This window comes from Nematocida major (assembly GCF_021653875.1).
Source record: "Nematocida major strain JUm2507 chromosome Unknown 2393, whole genome shotgun sequence".
Lineage (NCBI taxonomy): Eukaryota > Fungi > Microsporidia > Nematocida > Nematocida major.
The window spans coordinates 161,315-177,920 of NW_025952952.1; the positions used below are offsets into that span (position 1 = coordinate 161,315).

General features: G+C 48.1%; 11 protein-coding genes across 11 annotated transcripts; 7 read left to right on the top strand and 4 right to left on the bottom strand.

Annotated features, from left to right (window-relative positions):
* Positions 1-1,234: 1,234 nt before the first annotated feature.
* Positions 1,235-2,461, top strand: NEMAJ01_0954 (uncharacterized protein; the record flags this gene model as incomplete). Its single annotated transcript, XM_047914792.1, has 1 exon — positions 1,235-2,461. One exon carries the CDS (start codon positions 1,235-1,237, stop codon positions 2,459-2,461), a length of 1,227 nt encoding a protein of 408 aa, XP_047770749.1.
* A 385-nt stretch (positions 2,462-2,846) lies between these two features.
* Positions 2,847-3,281, top strand: NEMAJ01_0955 (uncharacterized protein; the record flags this gene model as incomplete). The annotated part of the gene is made up of 1 exon (XM_047914793.1): positions 2,847-3,281. The coding sequence occupies one exon, from the start codon at positions 2,847-2,849 to the stop codon at positions 3,279-3,281; it is 435 nt and encodes a 144-aa protein (XP_047770750.1).
* Positions 3,282-3,854: 573 nt separating this feature from the next.
* On the bottom strand, positions 3,855-4,946 carry NEMAJ01_0956 (uncharacterized protein; the record flags this gene model as incomplete). The annotated part of the gene is made up of 1 exon (XM_047914794.1): positions 3,855-4,946. One exon carries the CDS (start codon positions 4,944-4,946, stop codon positions 3,855-3,857), a length of 1,092 nt encoding a protein of 363 aa, XP_047770751.1.
* A 551-nt stretch (positions 4,947-5,497) lies between these two features.
* NEMAJ01_0957 (NAD+-dependent protein deacetylase SIR2) lies at positions 5,498-6,475 on the bottom strand (the record flags this gene model as incomplete). Its single annotated transcript, XM_047914795.1, has 1 exon — positions 5,498-6,475. The coding sequence occupies one exon, from the start codon at positions 6,473-6,475 to the stop codon at positions 5,498-5,500; it is 978 nt and encodes a 325-aa protein (XP_047770752.1).
* Positions 6,476-6,537: 62 nt separating this feature from the next.
* NEMAJ01_0958 (ADP-ribosylation factor-like protein 2) lies at positions 6,538-7,284 on the top strand (the record flags this gene model as incomplete). The annotated part of the gene is made up of 1 exon (XM_047914796.1): positions 6,538-7,284. One exon carries the CDS (start codon positions 6,538-6,540, stop codon positions 7,282-7,284), a length of 747 nt encoding a protein of 248 aa, XP_047770753.1.
* Positions 7,285-7,288: 4 nt separating this feature from the next.
* NEMAJ01_0862 (uncharacterized protein) lies at positions 7,289-7,576 on the top strand (the record flags this gene model as incomplete). Its single annotated transcript, XM_047914700.1, has 1 exon — positions 7,289-7,576. The coding sequence occupies one exon, from the start codon at positions 7,289-7,291 to the stop codon at positions 7,574-7,576; it is 288 nt and encodes a 95-aa protein (XP_047770657.1).
* Positions 7,577-7,770: 194 nt separating this feature from the next.
* Positions 7,771-11,523, top strand: NEMAJ01_0959 (uncharacterized protein; the record flags this gene model as incomplete). Its single annotated transcript, XM_047914797.1, has 1 exon — positions 7,771-11,523. One exon carries the CDS (start codon positions 7,771-7,773, stop codon positions 11,521-11,523), a length of 3,753 nt encoding a protein of 1,250 aa, XP_047770754.1.
* A 595-nt stretch (positions 11,524-12,118) lies between these two features.
* NEMAJ01_0960 (uncharacterized protein) lies at positions 12,119-13,051 on the top strand (the record flags this gene model as incomplete). Its single annotated transcript, XM_047914798.1, has 1 exon — positions 12,119-13,051. One exon carries the CDS (start codon positions 12,119-12,121, stop codon positions 13,049-13,051), a length of 933 nt encoding a protein of 310 aa, XP_047770755.1.
* Positions 13,052-13,828: 777 nt separating this feature from the next.
* NEMAJ01_0961 (glutaredoxin 3) lies at positions 13,829-14,191 on the bottom strand (the record flags this gene model as incomplete). The annotated part of the gene is made up of 1 exon (XM_047914799.1): positions 13,829-14,191. One exon carries the CDS (start codon positions 14,189-14,191, stop codon positions 13,829-13,831), a length of 363 nt encoding a protein of 120 aa, XP_047770756.1.
* Positions 14,192-14,498: 307 nt separating this feature from the next.
* Positions 14,499-16,001, bottom strand: NEMAJ01_0962 (uncharacterized protein; the record flags this gene model as incomplete). Its single annotated transcript, XM_047914800.1, has 1 exon — positions 14,499-16,001. The coding sequence occupies one exon, from the start codon at positions 15,999-16,001 to the stop codon at positions 14,499-14,501; it is 1,503 nt and encodes a 500-aa protein (XP_047770757.1).
* A 20-nt stretch (positions 16,002-16,021) lies between these two features.
* Positions 16,022-16,285, top strand: NEMAJ01_0863 (uncharacterized protein; the record flags this gene model as incomplete). The annotated part of the gene is made up of 1 exon (XM_047914701.1): positions 16,022-16,285. The coding sequence occupies one exon, from the start codon at positions 16,022-16,024 to the stop codon at positions 16,283-16,285; it is 264 nt and encodes an 87-aa protein (XP_047770658.1).
* Positions 16,286-16,606: the final 321 nt, after the last annotated feature.

Genomic DNA, 16,606 nt, shown 5'->3' on the forward strand with positions numbered 1-16,606 from the left:
TTGCAAATTTCCGCCCATATAACTCCCATTCCTTTTTTTTTTGGGGCGCGCGCACCAGAAAACAGCATTGAAAGCGCGCGCCCCATGCGAGGTAGAACCTCCCTTGTGGCGGGGGAGATGGTCAGTCAGCTGGCGAAGGGGATAAACGCCAACTAGCAACTCGAACTACGCAAAGCGATACTCTTGGACAGGCTTCGCGCCCTCTTGGGTGCCACTTCTGTCTCTTTTAGTAGCTGCGCAGAAAAAAGGCCGCTTGCTAGGGCTGGTTGATCCTCGTGATCATGTAAGCCTATATTGAGAATAACGGAATATGCTCTGCGAAAAAGGAATCGAAGAAGCACATCTGCGAAAGGCCGCGGAGGAACTTGCGGGGCAGACAGGCGAAAGGCGCGGATGAGAAATGAGAGAAATGGGCAACATGGAAGGAAACACAGAAGTGGAGAGCCAGAGTGTGAGAAGATTTTTTATTGCTTTGTTTTGCAAAGTCTTAGGAAAGAAACCTTCACTTTGAAAAGAAACTTTTGGAAGTGTCTTTTCATATTTTCTTTTCGTTTTTTATTCTTGCAAGTTTTGCAAAGAGCCCCAAAAAGCGCCTTTGCATGCTGTGCTGGAAACAGCTGTGTGCATAGGAAATTAATCAATAAATCCAACCAATTATAACTCCCAGCTCCTTTCCAGCCTCTAACGCATGCGTGTCTACACAAACGCGCCTTCAAATGCAGATAGGCCATGGTGTGTGTCTTTTTGCCTGTTTTTGCACTACACATTTGCGCGCACCTTGGAAGAGCGTGCAGCTGTTTGAGACGCCATGCGCAGCCTCCTTCAACACTGTCAACTCCATATGGCTTCTTGCATGCTTCTGTGCTTTCTGCTGTTTTGCAATTCTTGTTCGGGTGTTATGATGCTTGTGTTGCTCGGGTGGCTCTGGTCTGTCTTCTGCGCAACAGCGACAAGCTAAAGGAAAAACCCCTCCAAACTTTTTCAGAAACTAAAACTCAGTCTATTGTTTTAACTCTAGCCCAAAACTGAACGCGTTTAATTTTGTTTTTAGACACAGCTACAAAACTAAAAAGCTGGAATAAAGGGGCGAGCACCTTCTCACAAAACAAACAGGCGCAGTATAAAGCAGCGCCGCCGTAGGCTTGCAAACCCAGCACAGCATTAGAGAAGAAAGTGATCTCCAAATATGATTTATGATGCAGCTATAAGTATGCTCTTGTTTATTTTTGCAGCCATGGACGCGGAATACTTGAATATACCCGTTAAAGAAGTGCAAGTGCCTAGAACAACGAGCGAAAACAAAGTATATGTGGCAATGAAGCAGATGCACCAGCCGCTGCTGAAGCAGATTGCCCATCCCATTCAAGAAAACAAACAGATAAAAGCGCTTTCAGACAACATTTTTATGTACAGCATGGGGAGCGAGATAGAAAAGCATTTAAGCATGCTTCAGGAGGGGAACTGCAGCATAGACACGATAGACATTAGACGTGCAGGAGAAAACGCGCTTGTGCGCGCCCGCACCATGCTTGAATATGTATCCGGTGCAGGAAAATGCTTTCACAGCAGAGAAAAAAGACGCGCATACTTTTCCATGCTAAACAGATTCCACTTTGGAAAGATTCTCTCGAATATATACACACAGAGATATATCATGAGAGACCTCGAGGTTGCGCTTTTCTCACTGTTTGGAGACGACCAGGATTTTGCAAACAGCAGCAACCCCACCCAGCTGTTCATGCGCACAGCACTCGGCTGCCCAAAGATTTTGAAGGCAATCCAAACGTTGAAAGTGCATGGAGGCCGGCTGTCTTGCTACAACTCCGAGAACGGCGCCGCGGTATCAAACATGCATAATCTACACTTGTCAAATGAAGACCTTGCAAATTTGCGTTTATTTAATCTGCTGAAGGGAATTTCGCTCTTTGAGCTCCACTTTTCGTGCATGGTTTGGGTGGAGTTCAATCTGCCTTCCCAGGAGGCCGTGGTGCGCTCTTACGCGGAACTTTTTTTTTCATTCATAAATCAACACCCTAGCGAGTTTGGTGGAGATTATAGCGAGCTAAGAACTTTCCACAAAAGCAGCAGAGTTCAGATATGGATGCCTCCAGAGGATTCATTTTCTAAAGATGTATTCGAGTGCTTGGCCATTTCCCCATTAATGACAGATCCCGAATTTGTTAGCAAGCTCATAAATAGCATGCACATATATAGAAGCGCAGTTATCTCTTCAATAGAGGCACTCCACGCTGAGCTAGACCCCTCTCCCTCTGCAATGTCCGTGGCATCATCTGTTTTCCAGGAAATTGATCCGCTGAGCGCACTGTACGTAGACATATGTACCTTTATAGGGGTTTTTGGCATGCTGTTTTCGCTGTGTGCGCTTGTTTTTGCTGCAGCTATCGTTGCGAATGCAAATATGCACGATTCGCTTCCAGTTTGGGCGCATAAGCACGTTTAAATCTGGCATGATTCTGCAAAAAGCTATGCCTTTTTTCTGCATAAACCTGTGTTGGCAAGGAAACAGGCTCTGCCTCGGCCTGCCCTTGGGCGACTCCGAAGGGTGGAAGGGCTGCTTCTTTTTCATTAAATATCTGTTTATGCACGCATGAAATGTTTTTGCATACACCCAAGTTTCCAAAAGGTGCTCTGGACCGTCTTTGCATATTTCTGCTGTTTATTTGTGCATTTCTGCAGTTGTTAACAAAGAAAGTTGGTACAGATTGCAATTATTTTTTTTCTTCTTTCCATGGCATAGAATTTAAATTGCAGCGCAGGATCTTTATCACATGCCGCAAATGATATGGATTTGCATAAAGATATAAGCATGAAATTAAAAATAAGATATGAGTAAGGAGAGCAAGCACAGTCCAAGTGTGTGGAAGAAGATTAAGTCAGCCTTTAAAAACCTGGCAGGCGGAAAGAAAAAAACCAGGCTGTCCATGGAAAATGAAGTGTTCAGTGGGCATTCTGAAGAGGAAAGCAAGGTTTTGGATTTGGAAGAAAAGTGGGTCAACGCATGCCAATACACTCCTGGATACAACCGAAAGCTGCTTATCTATTCTGTTTTTGACCGGGTGGAGGAAAGCGCATCTTCCGACTCTGAGCGGATCTTGTTGTTTAAAAAAGAAGCCTCTACAGAGATGCTGGAGTGGTGGAACAAGCTACCCAATAAGCCCCAAAAGTGGGAGGACCTAAAGTCTTGGCTAATTGAGGATAGCGACAGCGTTGAAGGAATGCAAAGAATCCGCCATGCGGGGCTATCAGACACAGACTACTGAAATTGCGCCACCCGACTTAATTTGAATTTGGAAAAAGAAGCTGCTGTAGCAACTTTTTCTTCACCTGTAAATAATGTGAGTGCAAAAAAACTTGCATATGCCATGCTTTTTGTGTGGCTTGTTTCGTAATAAATTCAAATTGTGCCGTGGCTTGTGGTGTTTCTTGGTGACTCAGAGCATGTTCTAGACTGCTGTTTTTTTCTAGCTGGCTTGGCTTTCTGATCTTATTTTGGGCCGCCGTTTCTCGGGCTTGGCGAGAGCGCACGTGTTCGTGCTCTTGCACTAGGCAAACCACGCGTGCGCTGCATCTTTTTCTGCCACCTGCAAATGCCAGGCTTGTGCACTTTGCGTGAGACAGACTAGCGAATTGCATATGCTAAACATAAATAGCCTGCAGCGCGGCATGCTTTTAAAACAAAGACAAATTGTGGCAGCAAGGCATTTCATACAGTTTATTTAGGTTCTTCAATGCGCGCATGTTCAGATGTTGCAAGCAGGCACAGCAAAGTAGCGCACGCACCGATCAGTGCCATGCCGCGGGGTCTGCTGCATGCCAGCTTGCAAGCTGCTCCTTTATGCAAAGGAAACATGCTGCTCGTCCTTAGACAGGCTTTCTTCGCTGACTTCAACCACAGTAAAGACAGGGTGGTCCATTCTAGGAAGCTGGCCTTTGGTAAAAAACACTTCGTTTGTGTCCTTCTCCACCCACTCGGCGTCTTCAGACTCTTCATCGTCGCTTTCTTCAGACTCTTCGTCTATGCTTTCGCCCTCGCCTTCTATCCACTCTTCTTCCGAGTCGTAAATGTACTCTTCTAGCGGAAGCACTTTGTGGGTAGAGTTTCGAGAGGCGTGCACCACCCTCGAAAGGTCTCTCTGCGCCTTAAGCATGTACAGCGGGGGGCGTATCTGCCCGTGTATGCGGCAGAACACCATTTTGACAGGCTTGTTGATGTCTTTGCACTTCCGTATGGTTTCCACCTTTCCATAAAATCTTCCGAGTGGTTTTAGAGCGATTTTTCTGTGGCACGGGTTTTTTTGGTCCTCTTTTTTTGTGATAAACGACAGTAGGCTGCTCTTGGTCAACTGCTTTGTGTCTTTTGCCTCTTTGACTGCTGCCGTTGGCGGCGCGTGCAGCTCCGCAGCGGGCTTTTTCTCGGGCGGGCTTTTCATTTCGCACTTCAGAATGTCCTCCGACACAGACATTCGCACTCTTTTTATTTTCGGGTTCTCCTCCTTTTGCTGGTCTTTTATGCCCTGAAGCAGCCTTTGACGGGCCTTGTAGGCCTTGCTGTTTTTGCAGATTTCTTCGCTGTTTATCACCACAAAGCACCTTTCTGCGGCTGCACTTTGCACGGCCTGGGGGCTGCCTGCAGAGCATGGCGGGGCTTCTCTGGTTAGCTTTACCTTTAGAATTCTTGCCTGGACGTCCTCTACCCACTTTGCAACCCACTCAAGAAACTCGCTCTTTGCTGGGGCAGGGCCTTTTTTTCCGCTGTAGAAGTACTCGTACGCACATTCTGACAAAAACGCAGGCAGGTTGCACTTGCTGTGCACAGGCAGCAGATCGCTAAAAATGTTCATTAAGCTCTTGGACGGAAACACGTCTGCGGACAATTTAAACTCAATTAGCATCTGAAGCGCGTCCACGCTAAAGCGTAAGCTCATAAAAATATTTACAAATTGCAAACTCGATTAAGACTCCTTATGAACGGAGCTTTTCAAATCCAAGCCACAAAAGACAAACAGTCGGAAGCCTCCTGGGCTCTAGTTTATGTGAAGGAGGCATGCAGATGTGCTCACTTCTGAGGGCAGGTGGCTTGTGCATGTGGCCGAAGCACCTGCAGACAGAGCTCAAAAACAAAATGTGTGTATATGCGAGCGGCATGAACAACGAACCGTATATTTTCAATCGTATTTCAAGCGCGCGCCCTACACCTGCCAAAAGGATATGCATGTCGGTGGTTTTCTGGATATCTGTATATAGCAGCTGGGCAGGCATGCAGTCTCGGCAGTGCTCAGCATGCCGCTTTATATAAATCAGTGCTTTAGGAAAAGGCCTGGGAACGCGCCCCAAGAAACTGCTTTGTAGGGGCCTCTCCATTTGCTTGCAGGCAGTATGATTCTTTTTATTTATTGTTTAACCTCCTATACATGCGTATATGTACAGCTGCAAACGGTTTGGGCTTATTCACAGTAGAGCGGAAAAGGCAGCACACTCAGCTGGCCTTTCTTGAGCAAAGAAGCCTGGCCCAGTCCACGCCTGGGTCAATAGACAGCCTCTTCATAGACCCAACAAGGTGGTCTATTTCTCTGGAGTGCTTGATTTTCTTAAGGAGAAGGCTTCCCTGAATGGTATCCATTAGAGTCTTAGAAAAGTCATCGCACTTTCCTTCTATCCAGTAGTCAAAGTACACCTGCATGGGCTTGGGCGGCGGCTCAATCCCCACGTACACGCGCACGCCCTCATTGTTCTTCACTGTTTTGCTGATGGTCTTCAGAAGATTCTTAACCCCAAACACGCGGAGGCTTGTTCCCATGACAATGAGCAAGGCCGTGTCTTTTTCTTTGGCAACAGACCGTGCAGTTTCGGTAGTGTCGTGCGGCCCGCCATAGAGCACGATGTCCGGCATCATTGTTCCCTGCGGAAGCATTCGCTTCTTCTGCTGCTCCCGCTCTGCCCTTCTTTTGGCGCAAGACTCGCACGGAATGCGCTGAGCCAGCATCTTGTTGTGCTCGAGCGTATAGGGCGTGCGGTGGTGGCAGTATGTGCATGCCAAGCTGTCTAGGCTTCCGTGCAAATAGTATACTCCGCGCTCAAGCCCGGCCCTGCCTTCCAGGCCGTCTATGTTTTGCGTGTATATGCTCACTTTATGCGCGCGCTGCAGATGCGCAAGCATTTTGTGGGAGGGGGTGGGAACAGCCTCAACCAGAAACTTTTTCATTTCTGAAATTAGCTCTATGTATATTTCCATGGCCTGCTCGCTGCCGTACACCACGGAGTGTGTGAAAATGTCTTCGCCCGAGTATCCGTATCTCTTTTTTATCTCTGAAAACAGGCCGTTCTTCGATCTAAAGTCGGATATTCCTGCCGATGTGGATATTCCTGCGCCCGTTATGAAGGAAGACTTGCTTGTCCGCAGAAGAGAGGCCAGCTTCACATAAAGAAATGAGCCTTTGACGTCGAGAGTCTTCATTTCCTGCACTCTGTAAAAATAAAATAATATCAATACAGCGAAATTGCCCGTGCAGGCCTGTGATGGGCAGGGCCGCCCAAGTGGCGCAGGAGTCCTCCGCGCGCCTGCAGAAAGCGCAGCTTGCCCAAGAAAAGCGGTCTGTTTTTGTGGGCAGGCCATATATAGCTGTGCGAAAATTGCAAAAAATGCGGTTCAGCGCAATAGTAAAGAAAGTGCTAGAAAAAGAGAAAAGAATGAAAATAGTGATTCTGGGACCCGACAACGCTGGGAAAACCTCCCTTTTGAAGGCATACCTGAAGACAGAGATATCAGACATCAAGCCAACATACGGGTACCAGATCGTAAAAACAGAGAGGGAGACAAGAAAGGGAAAGTATGTTCTGGAGCTCTTGGACATAGGGGGGCAGGAGTCCATACGAGCATACTGGGACACATACTACTCAGGGGTCGACGGCGTCATGTTTGTATATGACACCCACGGCACTGCGGACTACAAGCGAATAATAAGGAGCACAATCAGCCACCCGACCCTTCAGGATGCAGAGTTTATATGCGCGTCAAACAAAGCCGACGGAACAGAGCAGGAAAGCAGCAAATGCATCCGAGTCCGCAAAAAAAAGATGGACGAATCCGCGCCGGTGGACTTTGACTTTATGAAAAAGACGGCAAGCGAAGACGCATGCTTGGACGATGTGAGCTTGGAAATTGTGTACACGTCGGCAAAAACAGGCAAAAACGTAGAAAGGGTGTTTGAAACACTTATAGAAAATATTTTCAGAAAAAGAGAAAGAAATGGCGTTCTGTATTAAATGCATGAACAGTTTGTCGGTTGAAATAGTCAACGCCAGAAGCATCTTTGAGTGCATGGAGTGCCAGTATAGAAAAGAGGTGCACGGAGTGTTTCGAACCACAAAAAAGCTGACCCCAAAGGACGAGCTGGTCAAGCTGATGCAGCCAGTCGAGCTGCCAGAGAGATACGCAATGTGCTCAGAATGCCCGTCCACCACCGCCAACTACTACCAGATGCAGACAAGAAGCGCAGACGAGCCCATGACGATATTTAACACATGTGTACAGTGCAAGCATACCTGGAGGGAGTAGGGGCCAGCTGCTGGGATTGCGGCATCTGCCCAGCCTTTCTTCTCTGCACAAGGCCGCTCCATATCATTGCTGCGATCTTTCTGCGCCTGGCATGCACTCGGGGATTCGAGGCAAAAGCCAGCGCAGCAAACCATTACAGCATTAAGAATGAAAAATAAACTTTGAATATTTTGTTTACCAATAAGAAGAGTTATATGCAGTCGGAAATGAGCGATATTTTACATGCAATGGCTAAGGAGAAGATGCCAAAGAGCAGCACCCTGAAAAAGGACGCACAGGACGCAATTTCGATCGTGGATAGATACATAGGGCCAGAGTCGGAGTTTTATTCCTATGTGAAAAAGAACCCACTCATGCAGATTCCCTTTATTAAGTTTTTGCAGGAGACTTCCACAAAGAACAAGCTTTTTTTCCACTGCTTCAACATTATACACAAGCTGGTCACGCGCAACAGCCTGTCAAAAGAGTTTATCCCGCACATATTGGAAGAGCTTGAGAAGAAAATGCAGCAGAGCCCAGAGATGCGGCTGAAGGTGCTCCAGCTTCTGCAGCCTCTTATTCTGGACCCGCATCTTGTAAAGGGCGCTTTGCTACAGAAGCTGTTCAAGATAGGAATACGGCTGATACAGGACACAAAAAGCACGATGGGGACAGCAGGCGCTGCCAGAGTGACTGTGTGCACAGTGGTTGACTATGTGTTTGAGCGGCCCAGCCTATTATCCGGCGAAGAAAAAGAAAGGGCAGAGAGCGACTGCGCAGAGATCACAAGAGTGTCCCTCGAGTGCGCCAAGGAGTTTAGCATGCTTGGGCTGGACCTGCTGATGGCCTGCATCTCAAACGAGTTCTCAAAAGAGGTGTTCAAAAGCGAGCCAAGAAGCCAGGTGCTTGACGATGTGGTTGCTTTTCTAACGGAAGCAGTTGGCAGCAGCGACCCAATCATCGTCAAGAGCGCGCTTGGCATTCTTATAAAAACGCTTACAACGTCGCTGGAGGGCCAAAACCGCACGGTGCCTGTTCTTCTAGAAGTGTTTGGCGCGGAGATGCATCCCGAGTGCGAGTGGGTGCGGAGCGAGCTTATCTTTGCGCTTCCGTACGGAGTTGTAATGACAATACTGCACAGCAGCGCCGAGCTTACAGAAAGGATTCTGGGAATACCCGAGAGCGAGCCCATAGACATTTCAGGAGTGGTTCAGGCGGATGCGCTGAACTGCAAAGTGCCAGAAGAAACATACACAGACACAAGCTTGAAGGTTTCGAAGGTCATCATCACGGGAGCCCAAATAAACAACATAGGCATGCTTTCGCTGTTTATGCCGTATTTCACAGCAGTCCTGCAAAGAATGGACAGCGCCGGCGAGTGGCAGGCAGGCCCCCTGGAAAGCGTCAAGCGAGCGGTGAAAAGCGTTGCTGCCTTGGCGGAGGGCGACGCAGAGCTCTTCAACATGCTGGCGGCTGCGCTGTGTTCAGCGGCCAAAAAGCATCCAAGGGTGTTTTATGTATTCGCATTTGAGGTTATATTTTCGAGGAGGTCCATTGTTGCAGTGTGGGGCTTATTTTTCATTCTGGCGTCCAATGTGCAAAGCAAAGCCCCCGAGCTAAACTCATGGAAAAATCTTGTGGATAGCCTGGTAGCAGTTGAGCCAGGAATTCTGAGGAGGGCGCTTAGCGAAGCATGCTTGACGTCTGAAGTCCCGATGAGCGAGTTTATATACATGGTTTTGGCGCTTGTGCACAGAGCCCGAGACTTTTCGGCAGAGGCAGTCCAGTGCGTGCACAAGATATTCTTGGACACTCCAAACGAGTCCGTCTCCATGAGAAAAGAGCTGATGGAGTGCTTTTTGGCCAAGTATTTCGCATCCAATTTTCCAGAGGAGGTGCATCTGATAATTTTCCCAGAGCTGGTCCAGGTGTTCTCAGCAATAAAAGACCAGGAAAAAGACGCAGAAAAAACCCAAGCCAAACACATGCTGCACCTAATTTCTTATGGCGTCAAAACCATTGGGGAGGGGTTTGGCAAAGGATGGGCGTGCATATACGCGATTCTTGTGGACGCTGTGCAGGATGAAAGCCTGAAGCGGACCGTTTTCGAAATAGTCAAAATAATAACTGACAGGATGCTAAAGCATTTGCCAAGCGAGTGCCTAACAACCCTGCAGCGCCTTCTGTGCATATGCTGCAAGGCGATAGAGGAGGAAAACGTTTCTTTCCAGGCGCTGTTTTGCATCCGGGATCTGACAGAGTACGCCCTCACAAACAGCATTCCGAGCGAAATACAGACGGACATAAAGCACGCCACGTTCTGCCTGCTGTGCAGCATGTCATACGACAGAAGGGACGATGTGCGAGACTCCGCCATTGTGCAGCTCTTTGAGGTCATATACTTTTGCCAGAAGTCAAACAAAAGCCTTTGGGGGTCTCTTATTAAGGTCTTTTTGAAAAGATTCCTGTCGGCAGCTGTGTATGCGAAGGAAAAAGAAATATACTCGGGCGAGCACGACAACGAGAGCTCAAGCGACTCGGCAGTAGAGGCGTACGTGGGGTCAGAGTGCCTATGCAACGGAATAGGCGGATGCAACATGGAAATGCACATACTGGACGAAGGAAAAACTCAAAGGGCCAGAGAAAGCGCAAAGAAGATCATTTTGGGCGTTTCCAACCTGGTGTTCACGCATTTTGAAGAAATGAACAAGTTCCAAGGCTTCTACTCTTTGTGGAAGTATCTAGGGCGGATTTTGGTAAAGTTCTCAGTTGACCCAGAGATGAACAGCACAGTGGTTGCAGCGCTAAAGCCAGGCCTCTGTATAGAGCTGCCCGAAAAGTACTGTGTGTCCGTTCTGCACACTGTTTCAGACGTGTGCTTCACATGCTCGCACGAAGACTTCCCGCTGGAAACAGCCATGGAGCTTGTGAAGTGCGCATACAAAAAAGTGCCTGCCTGCCGAAAGGCCCAAGAGACAGCGACTCTTTTCAGCAGCATAACACACCTCCTGAAAAGCAACACTGTGCTGGACAGCGAGGTGCTTACGTTTCTGGAGGCAGAGGCAATCGAGGCGCTGTGCACCGAGAATCCCGGATATGTTGAGGAGATAAAGGTCAAAATTCTGCTTGAGTGGATATCTCTTCCGCAGGTGAGCCCGAGCCGGGTTTCGGAGCAGTTTCTAGTGCTGTGCATGGACCAAATGGAGGCCGAGATTTTGGCACCCACTGAAGAGTTCGCAGCTGTAATAGGCGACACGATAAAAAGCCTGCTGGCGTACCACAAGAAGAAACAAATGTATGCAATGTGCTGGAAAAGAGCCTTGGTGTTTTTGCAAAACATACTCTTCTATGAGGCAAGGGCGCGGGAAACAACCCACCTCCCTGCTATATCTAGAGAAATCCTAGGGCTGTCTGAAAAAGGAAAGGAGCTGCTTTCTGCAAGCCTATTTGAAAGCATGCGCAGAGACTCGCCGAGCAGTGCAGACGGCCAAGCGCCTTCGAGCCTGGCCCTAGTCAAGAGCCAGGAGAGGGAGATGTCTAAGTACCTGCTGTTTTTGGAAGATCTTAGCAAAATTCTAGAAAAGCAGCAGCTGTTTGATCTCTACGCTGTGCTAACTGAGCTGTGGAAGGCAGCCGAAAAGAAAAAAATGCACATTATGTACCTAGCAGCCACCAAAATGCTCTGCCATGTATTTAACTCAAGGAAGGACACCAAGGAACAATCAGAGGAGTGGGCATGTCTTTTGTTGGCAGAGTACAACAGAAGAATTCGGGTAGAAAGAATGTCGTACTCCTTCTTTAGGCGGCAGGCTGTTTTGTATGTGCTCCAAAGAATCCTGGATAAAAAGATGAATCTTCCTACGTCAAAGGAGTTTTTGGATGAGCTCACTTTATGCATGTCTTTCGACGGCTCGGAAATCTCTTTGCGCGCGTATGAAATTTTGCATAGCCTCATAGAACAGAAATAAACATATCATGTCCTTTCACACTTGCTTCTCTGCGCTCGGCTACTCTGTGGGTGGAAGTCCCTGCACGCATGCATAGAAACGAGAGCGGCTTTAAGCTGCCCTAGACATTCACGAATTCGCGCTGAGCACACTCTAGAAACAAGCATATTCTTGCAGCCGCATGCAAAGCAGGCCCATTCAAATAAGAAAGTATGGCCCGGACAGCCATGCATACTGCGCCAGTCCATTTTATGCTGATTGCGTATATGTATTAGGCCGCCTTGAAAATGTCAACAAAAACATCAGATAACAACACACGTCGTATATAAGCGCAAGCTTTCGGTTTATAGCCGGCCTGCTGGGGATAAAAACAGCGCAAAAACATAAGCCTTTTAGGCTCGAAATAGCCTGCTGCTCGCAGGCCTGCCACAATCTGCCTGCCTATTCTATGCTTTGACGTTTTCAGAGTATTCAGCCCACTCCTTGCCTGCACCACTGCAGTGCTCTTTTCTTTTTGTGATTTAATATACTTTTTATGAAATCAAGCCTCGGGGCTTAATGGCCATTTATTAATTTAAATTGATGTGCATATATATGCACAAAATAGTGCAATTTTATGGAAAGTCTGAGAAATTGCACCTCAAAAAAAAGAGTTCAAGAAATAGAAGCACATATGAAAATAGCCATGCGAATACTTGAAACGAGTCTCTACACCAAAGTAGACGCCTTCCTAAAGCATGCGCACGGGTATATAGTTTTTAAGCTCTTCAAAAACTCAGACAAAAGCCAAGAAAACAGCGAAAATATAGATGCCTGTTCCAGGCGCTCTTCGGCGCGCGAGGGAACTGACCTTGTAGCGCTCAAAAAGGACGCGGACAAGCTAGTGGCCCAAGCCTTGGTGGACATGAAGGAAAAAGCCCAAACATACCGCCACATTCTTAAAGCAGCTAGTGACTCCTGGCAGAAAATGGAAGAGCCAAACCCCAACATGCTGGGAAGCGCTAGGAAAAAAAACATTGCTGACTTGTGCACAATAATAGACAAAACCGTCACCCATTGGTGCGTCGAGTCTTTTTTGCTGGCTGTGGATCTGCAAGAAAGCATAAGCACGGGCGCAAAGCATCTAAAAGACGCCAGCACAAGGAATGCAGGAAATGCAAATGTCTCCGTAGAGGGCCATTTTCAGGAGCAGATGCCCAAGCTAGAGCTGGCCGAGCTTTTCGCCGATGTTTTCACGCCCATGCTGCAAAGCCTTGAAATAAAAGTGGACCCGGCTGTGTTTTCCCAGGCTATTTCAAACAGAAAGAGCGCCAAAGAGGCAGCACCTTCGGATCCAGAGCCGCTGGAGTGCGCCAGCCAGCCCCCAAGCACGGAGGCCACTGCCTTTGAAGTGCCCATGCAGAAGCTGGAAACCTCTAAGGCTGCTGATTACATCGCCAATGCAAAGAAACTGATAATTGAGAAGCCTAAGATCATGCTCGCATGCTTAGCATCCACGGTGAGTTTATTGGCTTTTTCTATTCCTCTGGTCCACTTCCGCCTGGAGTGAAAGCAATGGCTCTAGAAAGTGTCTGTTTGGGCGGGTTAAAGCCTAGCTCTTGCCATGTCTTGCCTTGCCATTTTCTTGCTTGCGCCCATCTGTAGCGCAAAGCCCCTCACGTGTTTGCGTGTGCAAACATCTCCAAACCCATAGAAGACCCTACTTTCTTGGCTTCATGCAATCGGGCTCTGGCCTTGGACCTAAGAACTGTGCAGCTTCGCTTTAGTTCATGCGACTTTCCATAAATAATAGAAATGTCTACGGTTTTACAATGGTGCACAGAGCCGGCCTTCTCTTTGAATGCACAATAAAATAGAATATTAGGAGAAACGTATACTTTCTACTGCGGCCGCCCACAGAAGCGCCGCGCCGGGCCCAGCTTGATTAAAGAGCTCTGCAGCCTATAGACCTTGCAGATATTCTCAAAGTGCGCCGTGTGTTTATATGTGTGTGTGCTGGGCATAACTTCTTCTGTGTCTTTGCACCGGCTTTATGTAGGGCGAGCATACCTTGCTTGCCCAACCCATTATACGCTCGGGCTAAAAAGGGATCGCGCAACATCTGCGCACGCCCATGGCTTTCCGAAAGCACAGCTGCATGCAAAGGCTCCTGCAGGCTTTTTTTTCCTTACATGGGGCGCGAGCCTCCTTTGCATTGTGGTATGCAAGATGATGCGGTGAGCAGAGCGTTCAGGCAAACAGGAAACAAAACACTCGCATGCTTTCGCAGTAGAGCCCACACGGACAAGCCCTTGCATTTCAGCGGAATTTATTATTGCATGCATAATCATTTTGGCAGCTTTCCACTCTCTGTGAGAACAAGAGACTGGTCCAGCGGAGCAATGTCCATGACTGCCTTCAGCCTCCCTAAAATGGACTCAAAAGAGTCGTTTCCGCCAACAAACCGGCCATTCACAAACACAATAGGAACTGTGTGGTGCCTATATACCTCGCTCACGACATTTCGAATGTTTTTCAGAAGGGCGGCGTGGTGCACATCATCTACAACCTGTAGGCTGTCTTTTAGATTTAGCCTATCAATAGTGCTCAGAAACTTAATACAGTAGGAGCAGGTCGTCTTTATCGCTGCAAAAATCGGCTTTGCCAGTATTTGCGACCTAATTTTCTCTATGCTGAGTGCATCTGACATTCGCCTGGTTCCCAAACAAATATTTTTAGTATAAATACACAACTGGCTGCCTTGCCTCCGCATGTTTTACCTGCTCTCACCATGCAACAATGTTTAGCTGCAGAGCGCAGAATCCTTTGAGATGGCGCGCTGGTATCTTGGAAAACCCACGCATGGATGCGATAAAAAGAAGCATGATGCTTTGGCTGAAACCTCGCGGTGCCCAAGCACCAGCACACTGCGCTGAGGGATTTTGGAGCCCTGGGGCGCTGCTTGCAGAGTCGTATAAATAAATGCCCCTTCCTATTATGTGCTTTTATTTGGTATTTTATATAACCCGAAGAAACTTTTTGACATTCTCAACCAGTCCGCCGTCTTTTCTCTTGTCTGGATTAAACAAAGCTATAAACCCGCTCCAATTCGCCTCGTCAATCATGTAGAAAGCCTTTTTGTGCTCGTAAAACAGACGCCCCCCGATGTACAAAAACGTTATGTCTGCGTATTTGTATATTTTGCTCCTTATTATCTCAGGCTTGCATGCATTGTTGTATCCCTTGAGCGTTTTTTCTGTTTTTTCGATCACAGTCTTCATGTCCTGCGCGCTTTCCGTCACCAGCGCCTCCCCATGCAGCCTCTTCAGCTCGTGTGCCACAGGCACTCTTTCCTTCTCCTTGTCCTTGTACTCGTTGACAGCGGTGTCATAGTATCCTCTAAACCGCATCCCCAGCACAACTGTCTCCATAAGAAAAGACAGCATCAGAAGTCTGTCTATTGCAAGCGACTCTGGGCTTTGGACTTTTTCGCAGCCTGGCATGAACTCGTTTGTGCCAACTTTTATACTGTATACAGTCAGCACGTCGTAGACAAAGCTTTTCATGTACGACTGCAGCGTCTTCGACGTTGCGTCTCCGGCAAACCACTGGACCCGAGTAAAGCCCGTGTCCTCTTTCATTTCGCTAACCTCCATCATATTTCCCAGCGCCGGCAGGGCTGGGTTGTCATACGTTATGTTCGAAGCAACCTGGATCATGTCTCTAAGGCCCTCCTTTCCCGTCTTCCTTCTCTCATGCGAAATCGCCTTCAGCAGCTTGGAGTACACCTCCACCAGAATGCGCGTGGTTTTCTCGGGACAAAACAGAGCGCCAACGAAGTCGTCGAGCGTAAACGCTTTCACCTTAAGGAAATCTGAGAATGCGCTGAGGGACGCGTACACAGAGAGTATTCTCCGGTTTGCCTCGTACGTGTTTATTGGAGACTGCCACTTCTCTGCAGGTATTTTTAATATTTCCTTCGATATGTCCTCCACTCTTTTTTCCTCAAGCTCCTCAAGCGCCCGCTCCTTCTCCTCTGCAAGCGGGTCGGGGGCCTGGCAGACTTCTTTTTTCTCCGGCTGGACAAAAGGCTCGTCTGCCTTGTACATGCTTCCCTGCTTGTCCATGCTCTTCAAGGGCTTCTGCCCCTTGAAGACACCCAACTCCTGTATTATGTTGTTTGCTACAATCCGGCCAAGCGGAGTGTCCCGCGTCACGCTCAGTATAAACCCAAGCACTTCGTTCTTCGTGGCGCTGTCTTTCCGCAGAAGATTCTCTGCCTTGACCTCCTCTTTTTGCGGCGATGGGCTGTCGTCATATATTTCCACAATGTACCCCGTCTTTGTTGTTTCCACAATCCGGCCAGTCAGCTCCTTGCTCTTGAGAAACACGATCTCTCCTTTAAAAAACCTGTTCCGTATCGTGGTTGTTATTCTATTGACCAGATTACACAGTGGCTTGGTAGGGTGTACCAGAAAATACGAGACAGCGAACTTTCTTAGTGCAATGCTCTCAATCATGAAAAAATAAATTCAAGTGCATGGATTTAACCAAAGAAAGAATAGACAAGCTTAAAGAACTAGAAAAAAAGATGGCACAGCTTCTAGACAAATTAAGAAATGAGTACTCCTACACGCTGGGTGACCCCCTGGTGGACAAGGAGGGGTATCCGCGGAGCGACATTGATGTGTACATGGTGTGCAAGGAAATAGAAGAGTACAAAAAGGCCAAGCAGGAGTGGGCTCCCCTTAGAAAGCTAGTGGAGGAGGAGCTTCTGAACCACTTTAGGCCAGAAACCCCGTAGATTGCACGGAGTGTGCAAAACTGCATGCGAGCACGGCGCGGACAAAGACAGGGCTTCTGCGCCGGCCGCTTGGAAACAGGGCAGAAGTCCCTATTTACGCGAAACTCCATGCCCAGCAAATTAAGAGCTTGCCCTGGGGGGGCGCGGGCGTGAAAGATGTTTGGCGCGGAGGCAGATCAGGCATCTGCGCGTGCGAATCACTCCAGGAATTCCAGTTCTAGATAGTGTCTTGTGCGCATGACTGCAAAAAGCTGATTCATAAAGACCGCTGAATATGCGCTCTGCTCGGCAAACATTTTGTGGGTGCAAAGGAAGCGCGCA